This window comes from Ctenopharyngodon idella, chromosome 9 (assembly GCF_019924925.1).
Source record: "Ctenopharyngodon idella isolate HZGC_01 chromosome 9, HZGC01, whole genome shotgun sequence".
In the NCBI taxonomy this organism is placed as follows: domain Eukaryota; kingdom Metazoa; phylum Chordata; class Actinopteri; order Cypriniformes; family Xenocyprididae; genus Ctenopharyngodon; species Ctenopharyngodon idella.
The window spans coordinates 31,520,102-31,536,266 of record NC_067228.1 but is presented as its reverse complement, the minus strand read 5'-3'; the positions used below and the strand labels follow the sequence as shown (position 1 = coordinate 31,536,266).

The window sequence follows — 16,165 nt, the reverse complement described above, 5'->3', positions numbered from 1 at the left end:
GAGAGACAACAATTTGAAAATCTGGAATCTGAGGGTGAAAAAAAAAAAAAAAAAAAAAAAAAATCTAAATATTGAGAAAATAGAGTTGTCCAAATGAAGTCCTTATCAATGCATATCCACTCACAAAAATGCATTTTTGATATATTTACAGTAGGAAATTTACAAAATATCTTCATGGATCTTTACTTAAAATCCAAATGATTTTTGGCATAAAAGAAAAATTGATAATTTTGACCCATACAATGTATGGTTGGCTGTTGCTACAAATATACCCGTGCGACTTATGACTGGTTTTGTGGTCCAGGTTTTTTTTTAGCAGTCATACCCTGCCATACCCAATTGATGAAACACTTCAGGTGAATTTATGTATACACAGAAGAAAGCCCTGTCTAGATAGTGCGGTTTGTGTAAAGCTATTCGTTAGTCTAGTAGTTTAATGAGAAAGAGATTAAATGTATTGTATATGTAGTTAGCAATAAAAGCTTAAAGAATCAGTACAACTGTAGCAGCTGCTGACTATTATTCTTTTGCAGGGAACTGAGGAAGAACTGATGAGGGTTTGATCTTTAGTTGACCAATCAGTGGAAAGGGGCTTTCATTCCCGTCCACATGCAGAGATTGCAGAGATCCACATTCAATCTGTTTATTAATTTTCTAGCCCTCAACGTAAAAACGAAAAATCAAGCTGAATTGTTGCTGTTGCTTTTATTTTGTTTTTTGAAAAAAATTAAAAACAAAAAAGGCGCCATTTTCTATTTTTTTACTTTTGATATTAAATAATAATAAAAAAAACCTAATGATATAGGGATTCTCAGTGTCCTCCGCAGTGTTGATTTGGTTTCACACTCACTTAATTTCTTTTGAACCCTAGTACATTTGCTTTCATCTTACATCAAAAACATGTACGCTGCACAACAGAACACAGAACGTGCATCAATATAGTGTCTTTTATTAATTTAATGCTATTATGTGTGAACGTCTACTCATATGATTGCAAGCCATTTATTTGCCGCTCTGACTGCACTCACTATGTGAGATTACACTGCACACTCACTCTAGCTCGTATATAAGGTAAATTATCACCACTGACATCCCCTACACGTGTTTTGTTAAATTAGTGACATTGTCATCAGCTAGAACACATGTGCATGTTAACCCGAGGTCGAGTTGATCTCACATTCACACAAATCACACCATAGATTCAGTGCAACCGAACTCAGACCACCTCCTACAGGTAGTCTCGGGTTCGGTACCCTGGTGCGCTCCCGGGTCTGCATGACAGCTTTCACATTACCAATTTTTTATGCAAACCGTGCTCTGTTTCGAACTAAACTGTGAAAGCACCCTTATTTAGATGGAAAACTGCAGGGAGCCCCTTAAAGCTTCTCTTTTATTGATAAGCTTTTGTTGAGCTTCTCACGTTTAAGAACACAGTGCCGTGCTTCACTCTGAAATATGCAGTGCATATATTTAATTAATCTGCATTAATTAACCTTTTGAGGAGGTCTTGACAATTCTGAGAGCAATACGCATCAATGTGTGGCCATGCTATCTGATTCTGAGACTAGACCAGTCTCGTATTTAAGAAACAAAAAAAATGCTTACCTCTTCTACTTTGTCATCCTGGACCTGATTATCAAGTCCGAGTTCTATCAGGTACAGCACCATACACAACACATGTTCAGACATGTTCTGATGATCCATCCAGATCTAAAACAAAAACATAAAAAGTTATCATAAATAAATAAAAAAACAATGGGAAACCACACATTTAATTCTAGTAAATGACCAGACATCTACAAATAAAATGTTGCAAAACGGTAAAGTCCGAGTCATTAACTTGAGTTCAAGTATCTTGTAGAATTAACCACACATATCTCTGTCAGCGCGTTTTGCTTCAAGATAAGTTTCACCTTATAAAGCAGTGTAAAGATGACAATATGTAGGGTTTTGCAGTGCAGCAGGCGCACCAGTCCTCTATAGCAGGGGTGCAGGGGGGTCCTCTCCTTATAGGGCGGCCAGGGATTCCCCGTATGAACGCCTGACTGTTTCAAACTAAAAGAAAAGAAAAAGTCTATTAGACATTAATTAAATGATGCAATATGCTTCAGCAAGCCTGTTTCCATACTAATTCTAAAAACATAAAAGCAGCCTTCTGAGTATTTTTCAGTGTAATTCTGAAAAAAAGTTCACCCCAAAATGACAACTGTCATCATTTACTCAATCCCATATCATTCTAAACCCCACATCACTTTCTTTTTTCATGGAACACAAAGGGAGACGTTCAGCAGATTGTTCTACCGCCTCTTTTCCATTTAATGTTATTGAATGGTGAATAGGGCTGTCAATCTCCAAAAAGTACCATCAAGAAATCATAAAAGTCGTCCATAACTTGTGCGCTATATTCCAAGACTACAAGTTCTACAATAGCTTGTGAGTTAAACCAATCCAAATTTAAGTAATTAATATCAAATGAAAATCTTCCGCACCTCATAGCTATCAAATCAAATTCAGACGTCATAGCCTTTACCCGTCCACCTCCACTGTAGCTTTTAAGCTGTGCTTTTTTGTCAATGGTTCTTGTAAAATTATGTTTTTGTCATTTTGGAGTTAAACAGACCAAGTCAGCATTCGCTTTTCATTACATGGAAAAGAGTGGCCAGTATATTCCCAGCATTCACTTTGGGTTTCAAACAACATGAGGATAAATCACAGAATCGTTGTCATTTTTGGATGAACCATTCCTTTTATATCTGTATTTCTGCAGAAAGTTATTTTATTGAAATATTATTTAAAAAAAATATGTATTTTCAACAATATTTCCCCTTTATAATTTGGTTTTTAGATTAAATACTATGTACTGATAAATTACCCAAGGGATCTAGGACCAACATTAACCAAGATATTGAGGTTTCTATAAATGTCCATATAACCCAAAATTTGCTGTGGGCCATGACACATAAATGGCCACTGTGCTTAAATTAGTTCAAACCAAGAGGTTTTGCAATAGCAATTCATAGAGGTAATCACTCAAAAAAATGAGGAAAATAAAAATGGTAAAGCAACCTCCATTGGTCCACTTGAAAAGGATTGGCCCAAGTTTAAATCATGTGAAACAATTCATTTTGGAGTCATATTGTGTTTTAGGATCTATGTATGTGTATGATTCCCGTGATTCACAAAATCAGAGACAAGGAACTGTAATATTAGTCAAAATAGATGCATGTACAGGGTTTTTCCTGCATTAAAAATATTTTGGCGGCCACTAAAATTAATCTTTGTCCCGCCAAAAATGTATTTGTTCATTTATTGTGACGATACCTGCCGTTCTACAGTACCGGTACCTGATGATAGCCGGATGCTTTAAAACACTCCCGTGAGAGTTTCTGCAGCTCTGTGAAGAGCATCAAAGGTTTCTATTTACAACATGTTTTTGTAGCATTGAGCTTTGTAGCTAATCACAGACATATCTGTTGAGCTCGTGAACGCAATGGCCAATCAGAGGCGTTTAAGTTAGTCAGAATCTGCACAGCACTGCTCAAACCGGCAGACTTTTTGTTTAGCGCGACCCATTGCAACGTTTTTGGATTTACGATTTACAAACCATATTTAAATGCAAGAATGAATCCGATGGACAGTTATAACTATAGCAATGAACGGAACAAAACAATCTGATACTGTATGTCAAATAATCAGTGCATTAAATCCTGTAAATACAAAATAACAGACCTGCCACTTTTTCTATGTAATGCGTTACTTTGTTGCTCATTTTATTACTAACTTTTCAAATCAGTCACTCTGTGACTTTTTACATAGAAATTTACAGAATTTTAAATAAAACATAGTTCTAAGCACTTTGTTTTATGATCTGTCCTGACTGATTTTTTATTTTTTTTTATCTCATGAAGTTAATATTACAAATTATGTAATGTGGATGACCGTGTTCATCTGCCACCACCGAAGACCATTTTTGACCCAGGAAAAACCCTGATGTAATAAACCAAATTTTATATTTAATGTACTGCTGATGGAGTTAAAAGCCACAGCGGACATGAGATAAAATGCAAACATAACTGCAAACAAAGTGTGCTTGAGAAAAACTCCAGCTTTATCAGACTTGAACACAGCTGCCCTGCTTTAAAGGCATCACTGACTCCATTTGCGTTGAAAGGAACGTGGGATATAAAATATTTTGTCCTCTTGACAGGTGATCCATCATCCAGCAGCCGGACACAAGCAACTCAAAACATATTCACAAACTGACACAGCCAATGTCAAATACAATACATTCTGCTGAAAACCACTTAAACGACATCTCTGATTCAAACGTTCACTGCTCTCATGTTGATATTGCAGTTATTGCAAAACTATCATTTAAACATGCCATTGAATTTATAGAGGGCAGAACATGCTTTTAAATTCAACATATCAAAAATGTCTTTCCTTCTTGGCTGACATCACTTAGGCCATGCTGGCTATTGGTGAACGTTAATGCCCACGTTTCATGATGCAATCAATTCATGATGGATAAAATCCCAGTTTGGGATCTGAAATGATTTCTTTTAATCACTAAAAATGTTTCGCTCAGAAAAAGAACATATTCCAGAAGTAAAATTAGTTTTGATTACAGTTTCATGTAGGGTTGTCAAAATTACCGACTTCGGTACCAAGTCAGTACTGAAATTTTAAAAATGTGACGATACCAGCATTTCCCTCTAGCATTTTGAGAGCTGTAGAGTGGATTCTTAAACACTTCTGATTTGCCACTGTGTTCATGCGCTCAACATATGTGTCTCTGATTGGCCATTGTGTTCACGTGCTCAAAAGACATGTCTGTGATTGGCTACAATGATTAACGCTTATATGTTGAGCCTGTGAATACAATGGCTCCCCCTACCATAACAGCGAAAACACGGAAAGCCAGAAAATTCCTTAAATGGAGCGGAAAGAGTTAACAGACATAGCTTAATCATTGTCATTTAGGAATAAGATTGCGTGAGCGTTTGAATCAAGATTGCGATCTTTTAACGATTAATCATACAGTGCTACAATAAAGTTAAAAACTATTGTTTTGATATTACTTTAGGCTGCTGATGTTGGCTTTTTACTTCATTTTCAATGCATGTGGTGAACAGGAAATGAGGTGATGGCCTACCTCCACTTTATAAAATCTGTGGTTGGAGTGCGAATCTGTATTTAAGATGTGATGTATTGATTGTCCGTGACATGACTCTAATTGGGGAAAACCCATTTAGGGTGTACGTCCCTCCACGAACACCTTCCTCAGAACAGGAAAAGTGACCCTGAACATAATTCCCTCTATCACACAGCGACCCTCAAACTCAAGGTCAACAGCGCACAAAATCATGCAATTTAAGGCTCCATATGTGAGGGGTTTTTTCCCTCAGTTTGGTTTCAGGATGATCGATGACCATCTCTTTGAGGTTCCACCTCAGACTAAATACGTTTTGGAGCAGCTGTTTCCCAACATTACTTTAATTAAGCGATTCTCTGAGTCTGATTTCGTTTTTTAGGATTGCCTACATTAGGCTACGCCTTATCTAGGAACAGAAAAAGTCAGTGCTGTCACTACCCTAACATTTACAAAGATTTCAGAAAGAATGTGTGTTGAATAAACTGTGCCGTATTTGCATGCATTTATATACATTAAATGAAGGAAAATGAAGTGAAACAGCAGATGTTTAGTGTTTAAATGATAAAGTGAATGTTAAGATGAGGTGGATGTCTAGAGGATTTTAGAGACTCACAATGCTGCGTATCGATCCATGGCCGACTGCACGTCTCTGCGGTACACTGTGCGTAGAATCACCATTATAGGGTCAAACTCTTTCTCCCAGACTTCAGCTGGAAAACACACACACAAAACAAATGTTGGGTGTGAGTTATGAAAAAGGAGAATAATTTAGAATCAGCCTCAGACTGCCACCATGTGTCAAGAGCTGAGAAATTAGCTTAATGACCACAATAAAATCATAATTATTATACAAAAAAATAATTACACACTTCTATTTCAGAAAATGAGCAGAAAACCAGAAGAAACTCATTGTTTGAATGTTGAAACACTGTATAAATCAATATTCCACTTCTGAATGAATGAATCGACTATGACTTTTACACAACACCAAAAACACTAAAAACTGAAAAATTATGTGTTTTGGCCGTTCATTTACACGACAACAGCGTTTTGGGGGCCTGTGCAAGTTTTTGAAAACGATATCCTTATCGTCTCTGTGAAAACGATGACATCATGCACATGCGTATTATGTGTTCAGTCTACAGGCATGTTGTGTTTCTTTACAAAGTGACATCACTAACTACTGTCCTGGCATAAATACAGCTTTTTCGCAAATGCAAATGTAAATGCAAAAAAAAAAAAAAAAAAAAAAATACACACAAATGCAAAAAACTAAATGTACCCTTAGTTTACTCCTGTTACCTAAAGCCACATGTCATTAGTTAAAGTAGAGCACACTTGCACCACATTGACAAAATAAAACTAAATTACAGATGAATTTTAAATTTACAGAAATATGTCTGGTCATGTCCTGTAACAGGTAAAGGAAACAAAGACATCTATTACTACAGAGCAGATGCTTCTGTCCTAATGCAGAGAAAAGTGTTGAAACCCTACAATCATGTAGTCACACTGCCATCTGGTGGTAATAAGAGGTACACACAACATACCAATGCAATGTATTATGGGGGGAAAAAAGGACATAAATGGCAAAATGATAAGTTGTGTCACCTTTAGGTGTGTACATGCCCTGCTGCATTGATCCTCCTGGCTCAAACACCGGGGCTTTAAAATCAGCTACAGCAGACAGCATCTCCTCAAAACTACAGCTGCCCGGCACCACGCCGCTCTTAGGGTTCGGATTCTCCGGGATCTACAACCGTAGTCAAGGACAATCAGCAAAATTCAACTAATATGACCAAAATATTGAAGTTTTTATTATTATTATTATTTTTTTTCCACCAGAGGCCCTCTAGTTATAAGCCCTATTAGTTATAAAGTCAAGTTTTTGCCGTAATTAAGGGTTTCCATTTTCTCTGGGCATTAAGAAACTGCTTTTCTTTCTTTAACAAATGTTTAAAGAATGATCTTTTTGTACTGGGTTACAGTATTTTTACATAGTATAATGTTTTTTTAATTTACCATAATTAAAAAATAATTCAAAAATGATTCTTATGATATGAATTGAGTAAAACATCACAAGTTGTTCTAACACTAACAAAAGCTCAATCAAAGCAGAGCACTTGCTGTACTTCCTGTGAGTACAACATGTTTTCATGGTGAAAGGATACAAGATCTAGCAGGGAACTGTGGGTACGATCATTCATACACAACTGTGACACCATCTCCGCTCTCAAAATCTCATCATCAGACATTCCTGCAGAGAGACACAAAGACAGAATGACATGAGCTAATATCTCCATCTCTATGAATGTCTTGAAACCCACATGAGAGGGAAAAAACAATCCACATGCGTGTGCTATCATACTATATGATGTGATGGACAACTTGTCCAGTGTTTCCATTCCCACACCACAGCTTTCAAAATGTGGGCGGGTCATTCCATCACTAATGGTTCAAAAAAAGGTTGTTTGCTTTCAATTTTCCTTTTTTTTTTTTTTTTGAGTGATTATCTTAAGGTATTGGTATTGCAAAACAACCATTAATAATAATAGTGTACATGTACCGTTAAATGTGCACTAGAGATCAGTGTAATGTAAACGTTTTAATGCTGGGCAAATGATTAATCGCAATTAAATCGCATCCAGAATAAAAGTTTGTATTTACATAATATATGTGTGTGCTGTGTATACTTATGTATATATAAAAACACACATACATGTATATATTTAAGAAAAATGTATTATATTTATATATAAAATATATATATATATATATTTATATATAATATAAATTATATAAATACATGTACAGTATATACATGCAAATATTTCTTTAATATATACATGTATGTGTGTGTATTTAAATATACAAAATAAGTATAGACAGCACACACACATATTATATAAACACAAACTTTTATTTTGAATGTGATTAATCACGATTAATCGTTTGCCCAGCATTAAAACGTATATAACCAAAAATGTGTTGTGGGCCATGACACAAAAACGCCTGCTGTGATTAAACCAATTAAAATAGAAAAGGAAAAAAAAAAAAATGTGGTTTTGCAACAGCAATACATGGAGTTAAAAAAAAAAAAAAAAAAAGTTAAAATTTTAACAGAGTCCTCACTGTTAACAGAGAATTCTGTTAAAGAACATGGTTATTGCTCTTATTTACAAACAAACTGTGTGTGAATGAAACCATATTCAGTACTCTAAAACAGGGCAACCATATAGAGGGTATGCACATGAGTAGGTGGGAGTCAGTAGACGGGAGTCACTGCGGTTACACACGACTGTAAAGGCCAGTTCACACCAAGAAAGATAACTATAAAGGTAATGATAAAGATATAGTTCTAAAAATCATTCTAATAATGAAAGAATAGCACTGTCCACACCACAGCTAAAACGATAACGACAATATCGTTGGGATCACTTTCAGAACTTTTTTTTCCCAGCTGTTGAACGATAAAACACTGACAGCCAATCAGAATCCATTCTAATTTAAGGGCTCACGCATTTAAAATGGCAGACGACATTGCGGAGAAGTTAATAGCATGCTAAGGACATCTGCTGGTTAAAGCCGTGTAAATGCAACAAGAACAGCAAAAACATGTTGTAATGTACACACTTTGAAAAACCGCAGCGCGTGAAATTAGAATAAACAGACCGTTATCGTTCATTGGTGTAGACGCAAATATAGTTATCGTTATAGTTAGCGTTCTTGATGTGAACGGGCCTTAAGTTTATAATGTTTTACAATTTTTATGGTTGGGCAATATGAGAAAATATAAGTGATCATCCAGATTTAGATCTACCTATATTGTATTTATAACGTTGACTGGCAGATAAAGCATTCACAGGCTTTGATTTCCCAGGCTTTGAAATCAGGTAAATATTAATGTCAGCAAACCCGATTCCTGGCCACGTCAATGTCCATGGACCATTGGTTCTTTAATAAGTTGTAAAGATCACAGTCGAGTGACACATTTTCCCCAATTAAATCCAGTCATGTTGCAGGATGTTTTGCCACTCAGTCCAAAGTGACGTCAATGCACACCCTCTATACTGAAGCTGTATGAATATAGCCTTAGATTCACCAATTAAAGTAACACATTACAATTAACTATAGATCTTGTGTATGTTAGCTATTTAATGTTACTGAGCTTCAAACTGTCAGTATTATTGAAAAAGAGATGACATTGTACCTAAGTGTATTCGGAGACTGCTCAGTATGACCAAGAAGGTGAGCGCTCCCTCCAGCATGGGTCTCTCCTGCTCTGAGTCCAGCACTGCGTTCTGATGTTGAGACGCCATCGTCAGCAAGTCCACCACCTTAAACCTGACATAAACACAAAGCTCTAAGGTGCCATCGCTAAACAATAGCTGTGTTTTCACTGTTGGGCCAAAAGCGAGTGTGCTAGTGCATGTCAGAGCCAGTCGCGTTTCCACTGTCACTTCTGGGGCTTGACCAGGGCCTCATCAGGGTTCCCTCAGGGCCAACGACAAGGGGTTTTTGGCCCACCGAATACCTTTAATATATTTAATTATACATTTACATGCGATGCTAAAGGCTACTTATGTTAACCATTGCCATAATAAATACACATATGTTTTATGGAAAATACCAGAGACTGCTTGAAGAACGTAGACAAATCATATATGATTATAATTGTGTATTTATTTCATTTATCTGTCTCTTTTGCCTTTGTTGATACTGGACTAATGTATCTGCATATATGTCAAAATACATGCACTGACATGATTGATGGCATCGGGTTTTAGGGCAGCACCGGAAACGTAACTTGATTTTGGTCTCGGTTGAGTTCCGAGGCTATTGGCCCCACCCGGCATGTTGTTAGCCCTGGCTAGCACTGGTCAAACAGTGGAAAAGTGGCTAATGGTGGCTGGGTACAATCTGTGTGAAAACAAAATCCAAGAAAAGTTTGACGTACCTCTCAAACACTGAGGAAATGAAGTAATCTGGATCCAGTCTAGATGCACACACCTGAAGACAAAAAAATATATACATATATATTACTATAGTCTCAGGAGGAAACATTCAGGGTTCATTAACACTCACAAAGTGTTAAATGTGAGTAGCAATGGGATAAGATAGCCTGCAAATTCAGAAAGAACTGCACAAAGTACATGGTTTAAATAGATTATAACGACTGCCTGACCCTCGCTGAATGATGTGTGATTGAAATCAAACAGTTTACTGAAGAAAATGTGTTTTATTGTGTCTTATAGTTGTCTTCTAACAACTTTTACCTCAGAGGACAATTAAAAATCATAGGTTTATCTTAATAAGGGAATATTCCACACATTTAGCCTTAAACATGAAAATATGAGGAACGTGATCATGAGAAACCCAAAATCAGGTGTGGCAAAGAATTCTGGACCCTGGATGAACACATACCTCAAGTACAGAAGTGTCAGGTTAGCGAGTAAGGGGTGTTGGCGTGTTACCTGCAGGAGGTAGATGTCCGGGTCAATCATAGAGTTGCAGAAGTGAGACTGGACATAGGTCATGGCCTGACCTTTAATCTGCAGTCCGTTTCTCACCCACATGTTACTATGGATCTCAGACAAGCTAGCCTGCACAAACACACACACACAGATCCCATCTACTTATCACACACAGTAGAATTAACATCATAACGCGGTCACATGACATTAAGTCACATGCCAGAAGTGAAACACGAGACACTGGTCAAGATTTATGACAAACGGCTGCAACATTACACAACAGAATGTCCTCTGCTTCAGCAGCATTAATGCACTGATGAACAAAATGTCTTGTGTATGGCCGTAACATTTTAGCACCTAGACCAAACAGAAGCACTATATTAAATTATAAATAGCATCAGTGGGCATAGCTCGTATATATAACTCTAGGTATTCCAAAGTCTTTGGATTTTCTTCCATTCGTGAGACAGAAAAAGATGTTTTGCAGAACGTCCAGACTGGTCTTTTCCACACAACGCAAGTGGATGTGATTACACAGTCAAAAATACCATAATATTATCATAAAAGTAGTACATATGACTTGTTTGTGTTCAATTCAAAACATTTGCATTGTCACAAGAACCAATGGATTTGCATGTTTTGTCTGAATGTATACAAGCATAAATGAGATTAAGGAACTGTGGCGGAGGAAGGATTTTCAGTGAATAACTTGCTTTTGAACTGTTTAGACTAATCGTACAAGTTAGTCATCAATTTTTTTTTTCTTTAGGACTGGTCATAACTTTACAGTATGTCAGTCACATAAAAAACCAGACTGGTCTAATTTGAATCCAAAAAGTAAAACCAATTAAGCCTTGACTAACTGCTAGCTGGTCAAACTAGTTCTTAAGACAATGTCTCAACATACTGTACAGTATCGTATGACTTCGGAAGACTTGAAATATACCGGACGAGTCATATGGGCTATTTTATGTCATATTTTTTGTAGTTTGGCCAGCCCTAGTCCAACAGTTTTAGAACAGAAGAAAGAAAATTGTAAGAGTTATGATTTTTGACATAAGGGTGAATAAATTAATTTTGGTAAGCTATTGCTTTAATTACACACAATCAGTTGCTCCTTCTCAGTTTGTTTATCCTTCTCTTAATATTTTTATTCACCATCATGGCTTACCTGTATCTGAAGAGGGTGAACCATGATCTTCATCAGCATCTCCTGATCAGGAAGCAAACTGTCCAAATCCAGACCTTGACACTTCACTCCCTGCAAAACAACGTTATAATAATGCACATAAAATGAAGAAATGACATCTATACATTAGATACTCTTCAAATAATTAATATTTGCATGAAGGAACTTCATCATGTCAGTAAATCTAATCAAAACAGTGCCCATCTTAGCCTATTCACAAAAAGCACAGTTTTGTGTGAACCCTTAATTCGAACCAACATATCCATATGAGATCCTTCGTTAAAGGGCAAAACTTTGTATTTGATGCTGAGTGAAAAAATGTTTTAATATTGCGATATGGCAATTGCACTATTACATACTTAAACCCTGTTATTACTAACTGTAGACCATACCAGTATATCATGTAATGTATTAATAATATACAGTTGAAACCAGGTATTTACATACACTTCAGAAAAAAAAAAACTTTTTTTTCTTTACTGTCATACATTAAATCAGAGTAAACTTTTTCTGTTTTAGATCAATAAATATTAACATTTTTTGCATTTGCTAAATGTCAGAATCGAGCGAGGGAGAATTTATGTTTTTTTCCTATCACTTTCATCAAAGTCAGAAGTGAACCTACACTAAGTTTATTGTGTCTTTAAACAAAAAGAAAACTCCAGATGATTCCATTCTGAGCTTAAGAAGCTTCTGATAGGTTAATTGATTCCATTTGAGTTAATTGGTGGCACACCTGTGGATGCATATAAAGGCACACCTCAAACACAGAGCCTCTTTCTTTGACATCATGGGAAAATCAAGAGAAATCAACCAAGACATCAGGAAAAGAATTGTGGACCTCCACAAGTGTGGCTCATCCTTAGGTGCAACTTCCAGATGCCTGAAGGACCCTCGTTCATCCGTTCAGACAATAATACTCAAGTATAAAAAACATGGGAATGTACAACCATCATACTGCTCAGGAAGGAGACAGATTCTGAGTCCCAGAGAGGAATGTTTTTTGGTGCAAAATGTGCGAATCAACCCCAGGACAACAGCAAAAGTCCTTGTGAAGATGCTGGCTGAAAGTGGTAAGACAGCGTCATTATCCACAGTAAAACAAGTCCTGTACCACCATGAGCTGAAAGGTTACTCTGGGAGGAGAAAGCCATTACTTCAAAACCACCATAAAAAAGCCAGACTACAGTTTGCAACTGCACATGGGGACAAAAATCTTAATTTCTGGAGACATGTCCTGTGGTCTGACGAAACAGAAATGTAACTGTTCGGCCATAATGATAAACGGTATATCTGGAGGAAAAAGTGCGAAGCTTTGAAGCTTCAGAACACCATCCCAACTGTGAAGTATGGGGGTGGTAGTATAATGTTGTGGGACTGCTTTGCTGCAGAAGGGACTGGTGCACTTCACAAAATAGATGGCATCATGAGAAAAGAAAATTATGTGGATATATTGAAGCAAAATCTGAAGACATCAGCCAGGAAGTTAAAGCTTGGGTGCAAATGGGTCTTCCAAATGGACAATGACTCCAAGCATACCTCCAAATTAGTTACAAAGTGGCTTAAGGACATCAAAGTCAAGGTATTGGAGTGGCCATCACAAAGCCCTGATCTCAATCCCATAGAAAATTTGTGGGCGGCACTGAAAAGGCGAGTGCGAGCAAGAAGGCCTACAAACCTGACCCAGTTACACCAGTTCTGTCAAGAGGAGTGGGCCAAAATTCCAGCAAACTATTGTAGAAAGCTTATGGAAGGATACCTAAAACATTTGGCCCAAGTGAAACAGTTTTGGGGCAATTCTACCAAATACTAAGGAAGTGTATGTATACTTCTGACTTTGATGAAAGTGATAAAAAAAAAAAAAAAACATAAAAATTCTCCCTTGCTCGATTCTGACATTTAACAAATGCAAAAAATATTAATATTTATTGATCTAAAACAGAAAAAGTTTACTCTGATTTAATGTATGACAGTAAAGAAAAAAAAATTTGTGTTTTTTTCTGAAGTGTATGTAAATATCTGGTTTCAACTGTACGTCCACATTTAGACTTAAGCATATGGTTTAACTTCATTATAGAATATACATATAAAATTGACAAATACAGTAAAATGCACTAAAATGCAGTTTACACAGTGAATGACTGGAGTGCTTGTTGTACAAACTTAACAAATTCATGCCACACTCAACGTGGATAGTTTTAGTACAAATGAGTTCAAACTGAAGCAAAAAAGCTGCCCAGGATTTGTATGACCCATCACAAGTTACAAGATATAAGTTCTGATATACAAGTTCACTTTTTTTTTTTTTTACTGTTTTTATCACCTCCACTTATCCTGTGTTTGCTTATATCATACACACTGTCAGTCTGTGAATTAGGGGTGGGGATTTTTCGATGACTCTTTCTGCAGGTTACATCATTTTGCAAGTAGTAGGTGACAAGTGACTGTCTTTATGAGTGAGTCATTGAATTATTCACTCAACCAGTTTGTTCAACAAGACTGATTCATTTAGAAACTAAACACCACTACTGAATGGGTTCTGGGAGTGTGGGACTCTGCTCCAAGCTCACCTTGCTGAGGAACATGGCATAGTATCGATGGAGAGGTAAATGAAAGGTCAGCTGGTTGAGGGCAGGCTGTGACAGAGAAAGAGAGAGGTTTCTCACCGGTTCAACATTCATCAAGACAAACAATATGACAGTTTAAGCATCAAGACTGTACCTCATCTACAAACCCAATGGCATCAAACCACATCTGAAGAGTTTCCAGACAGTACCGCACCACTGTCTTAGTGTACTCTTGGGTCTCCTGGCAACACACAACATGTTCAATTCAAACTCAAGCCTCCAAAAAAAACACTAAATAGGGCCAGTTCACACAGAACACATTTCTGCATTCCACCGTACTGCTTTTCTATTGTTTTTCTATGTAAACATGCGCTAGACCAGTGGTCCTCAACCAGAGGCCCCACTAGAGGCCTCAACAAACTTCCAAGGGGGCCTCAAGATGAGTTAATACTAATTAAAATATGCTTTAAATTAAAAATCTAAATATTTTTCTTAGTATTTGGTTATTTTATAATGAATATACATCTTTCCAACTAATCCAAACTCAAAAAGTCAAAAAGGTTGAGATCCACTGCGTTAGACGAATGTGATTGACCGCTACACCAGTGTCAGAGTCCTGAGACCTTGCGTTTTTTTTCCCATTCTACTGCTCAAATCTTACATTTTTGAATGCAAAAACTGTTCTGTGTGAATAGCCCCTGAAAGCATATCAATAATAAATAATTACAGACTGAAATTTAACTCAGTATGCAGCAGATAAATTAGAGAATTTCACAAATAAGAAGGTGCTGGAGTGCATGCAGAGATGAATGTGGCTCACTTTGACTTTGCAGTGTGTGAGGAGACCCCACATGGGCTGAGCACAGGCCTCCAGCTCAGCTGCAAACGCTGCATAATACGTCTGAGACTCAAACTCCACATGCTCATTCAGCTCTCTCTTATTCAGATTCATTCCTGACAGAGCAAAAGGTACAGAGAAGAAATCCATAACAACAGAGTGAATTATTGACTCACCGAGATCACGTTTCACTTGTAACATAACCTACATCACACACGCAGTTCTGTGATTTTAATCAAAACTAAAAAAATTTTTTATTAGGTAGTAACCATTTATAGAAGGCATTCGAGGCCATACTATATTGTAAATACAATAACATTTTTGTCTTGCTTTCCAGTACAAATATCTAAACATTCTTTTATCAAGATACATCTACTTGAGAAGAAAAATAACTTAAGATATTAAGTCGTTTTCTGACAAATGTATCAAAATTAAGAGTTTTTGTTTAAAACAAGAAAAAAGTTATCGATATTTCTTCTTGATTTAAGCATAAATTTTTCAAAAAACAAGACTTAAGGCCCATTCACACCAAGAACGATAACTATAAAGATAACTATATTAGCGTTCACACTAGCACACATTATCATTCTGTTTATACTAAGGGCGCACTGCAGTTCTGTCATCTGCCACTTTAAAAGCTCAAGCTCTTTAAAGTCTGGTGGATTCTGATTGGCTGTCAATGTTTTTATCGTTCATCAGCTGGAAAACTACATTGTTTCTCTGTGCCATTATTGTTGTAGTCGTGATGTGGACCCTGCTATTCTTTTATATTTAGAATGACTTCTAGAACCATATCCTTATCTTTACCGTTATAGTTATCGTCCTTGGTGTGAACGTGCCTTTAATATCTTAAGTCGTTTTGCTTCTCAAGAAAAAGGAAGTTTTGTTTATTTGTACTGGAAAACAAAACAAAAATAATAAGAAAGTGTTTTTTGCAGTGTT

At 36.6% G+C, this 16,165-nt stretch overlaps 1 protein-coding gene across 4 annotated transcripts in view; it reads right to left on the bottom strand.

Moving 5' to 3' along the window:
* Window positions 1-16,165, bottom strand: part of ubr3 (ubiquitin protein ligase E3 component n-recognin 3) — an 88,538-nt gene that overhangs the window by 58,783 nt on the left and 13,590 nt on the right. For all 4 annotated transcript variants that reach the window (XM_051904894.1, XM_051904897.1, XM_051904895.1 and 1 more), the window contains exons 10-21: window positions 15,206-15,339; window positions 14,540-14,626; window positions 14,389-14,454; window positions 11,801-11,890; window positions 10,630-10,758; window positions 10,113-10,165; window positions 9,366-9,499; window positions 7,327-7,412; window positions 6,767-6,908; window positions 5,769-5,865; window positions 1,914-2,055; window positions 1,606-1,710 (exon numbers count right to left, since the gene is read on the bottom strand). In XM_051904894.1, coding sequence (XP_051760854.1) covers window positions 1,606-1,710; window positions 1,914-2,055; window positions 5,769-5,865; window positions 6,767-6,908; window positions 7,327-7,412; window positions 9,366-9,499; window positions 10,113-10,165; window positions 10,630-10,758; window positions 11,801-11,890; window positions 14,389-14,454; window positions 14,540-14,626; window positions 15,206-15,339 — 1,265 coding nt within the window. The remainder of the gene's footprint in view (window positions 1-1,605; window positions 1,711-1,913; window positions 2,056-5,768; window positions 5,866-6,766; window positions 6,909-7,326; window positions 7,413-9,365; window positions 9,500-10,112; window positions 10,166-10,629; window positions 10,759-11,800; window positions 11,891-14,388; window positions 14,455-14,539; window positions 14,627-15,205; window positions 15,340-16,165) is intronic.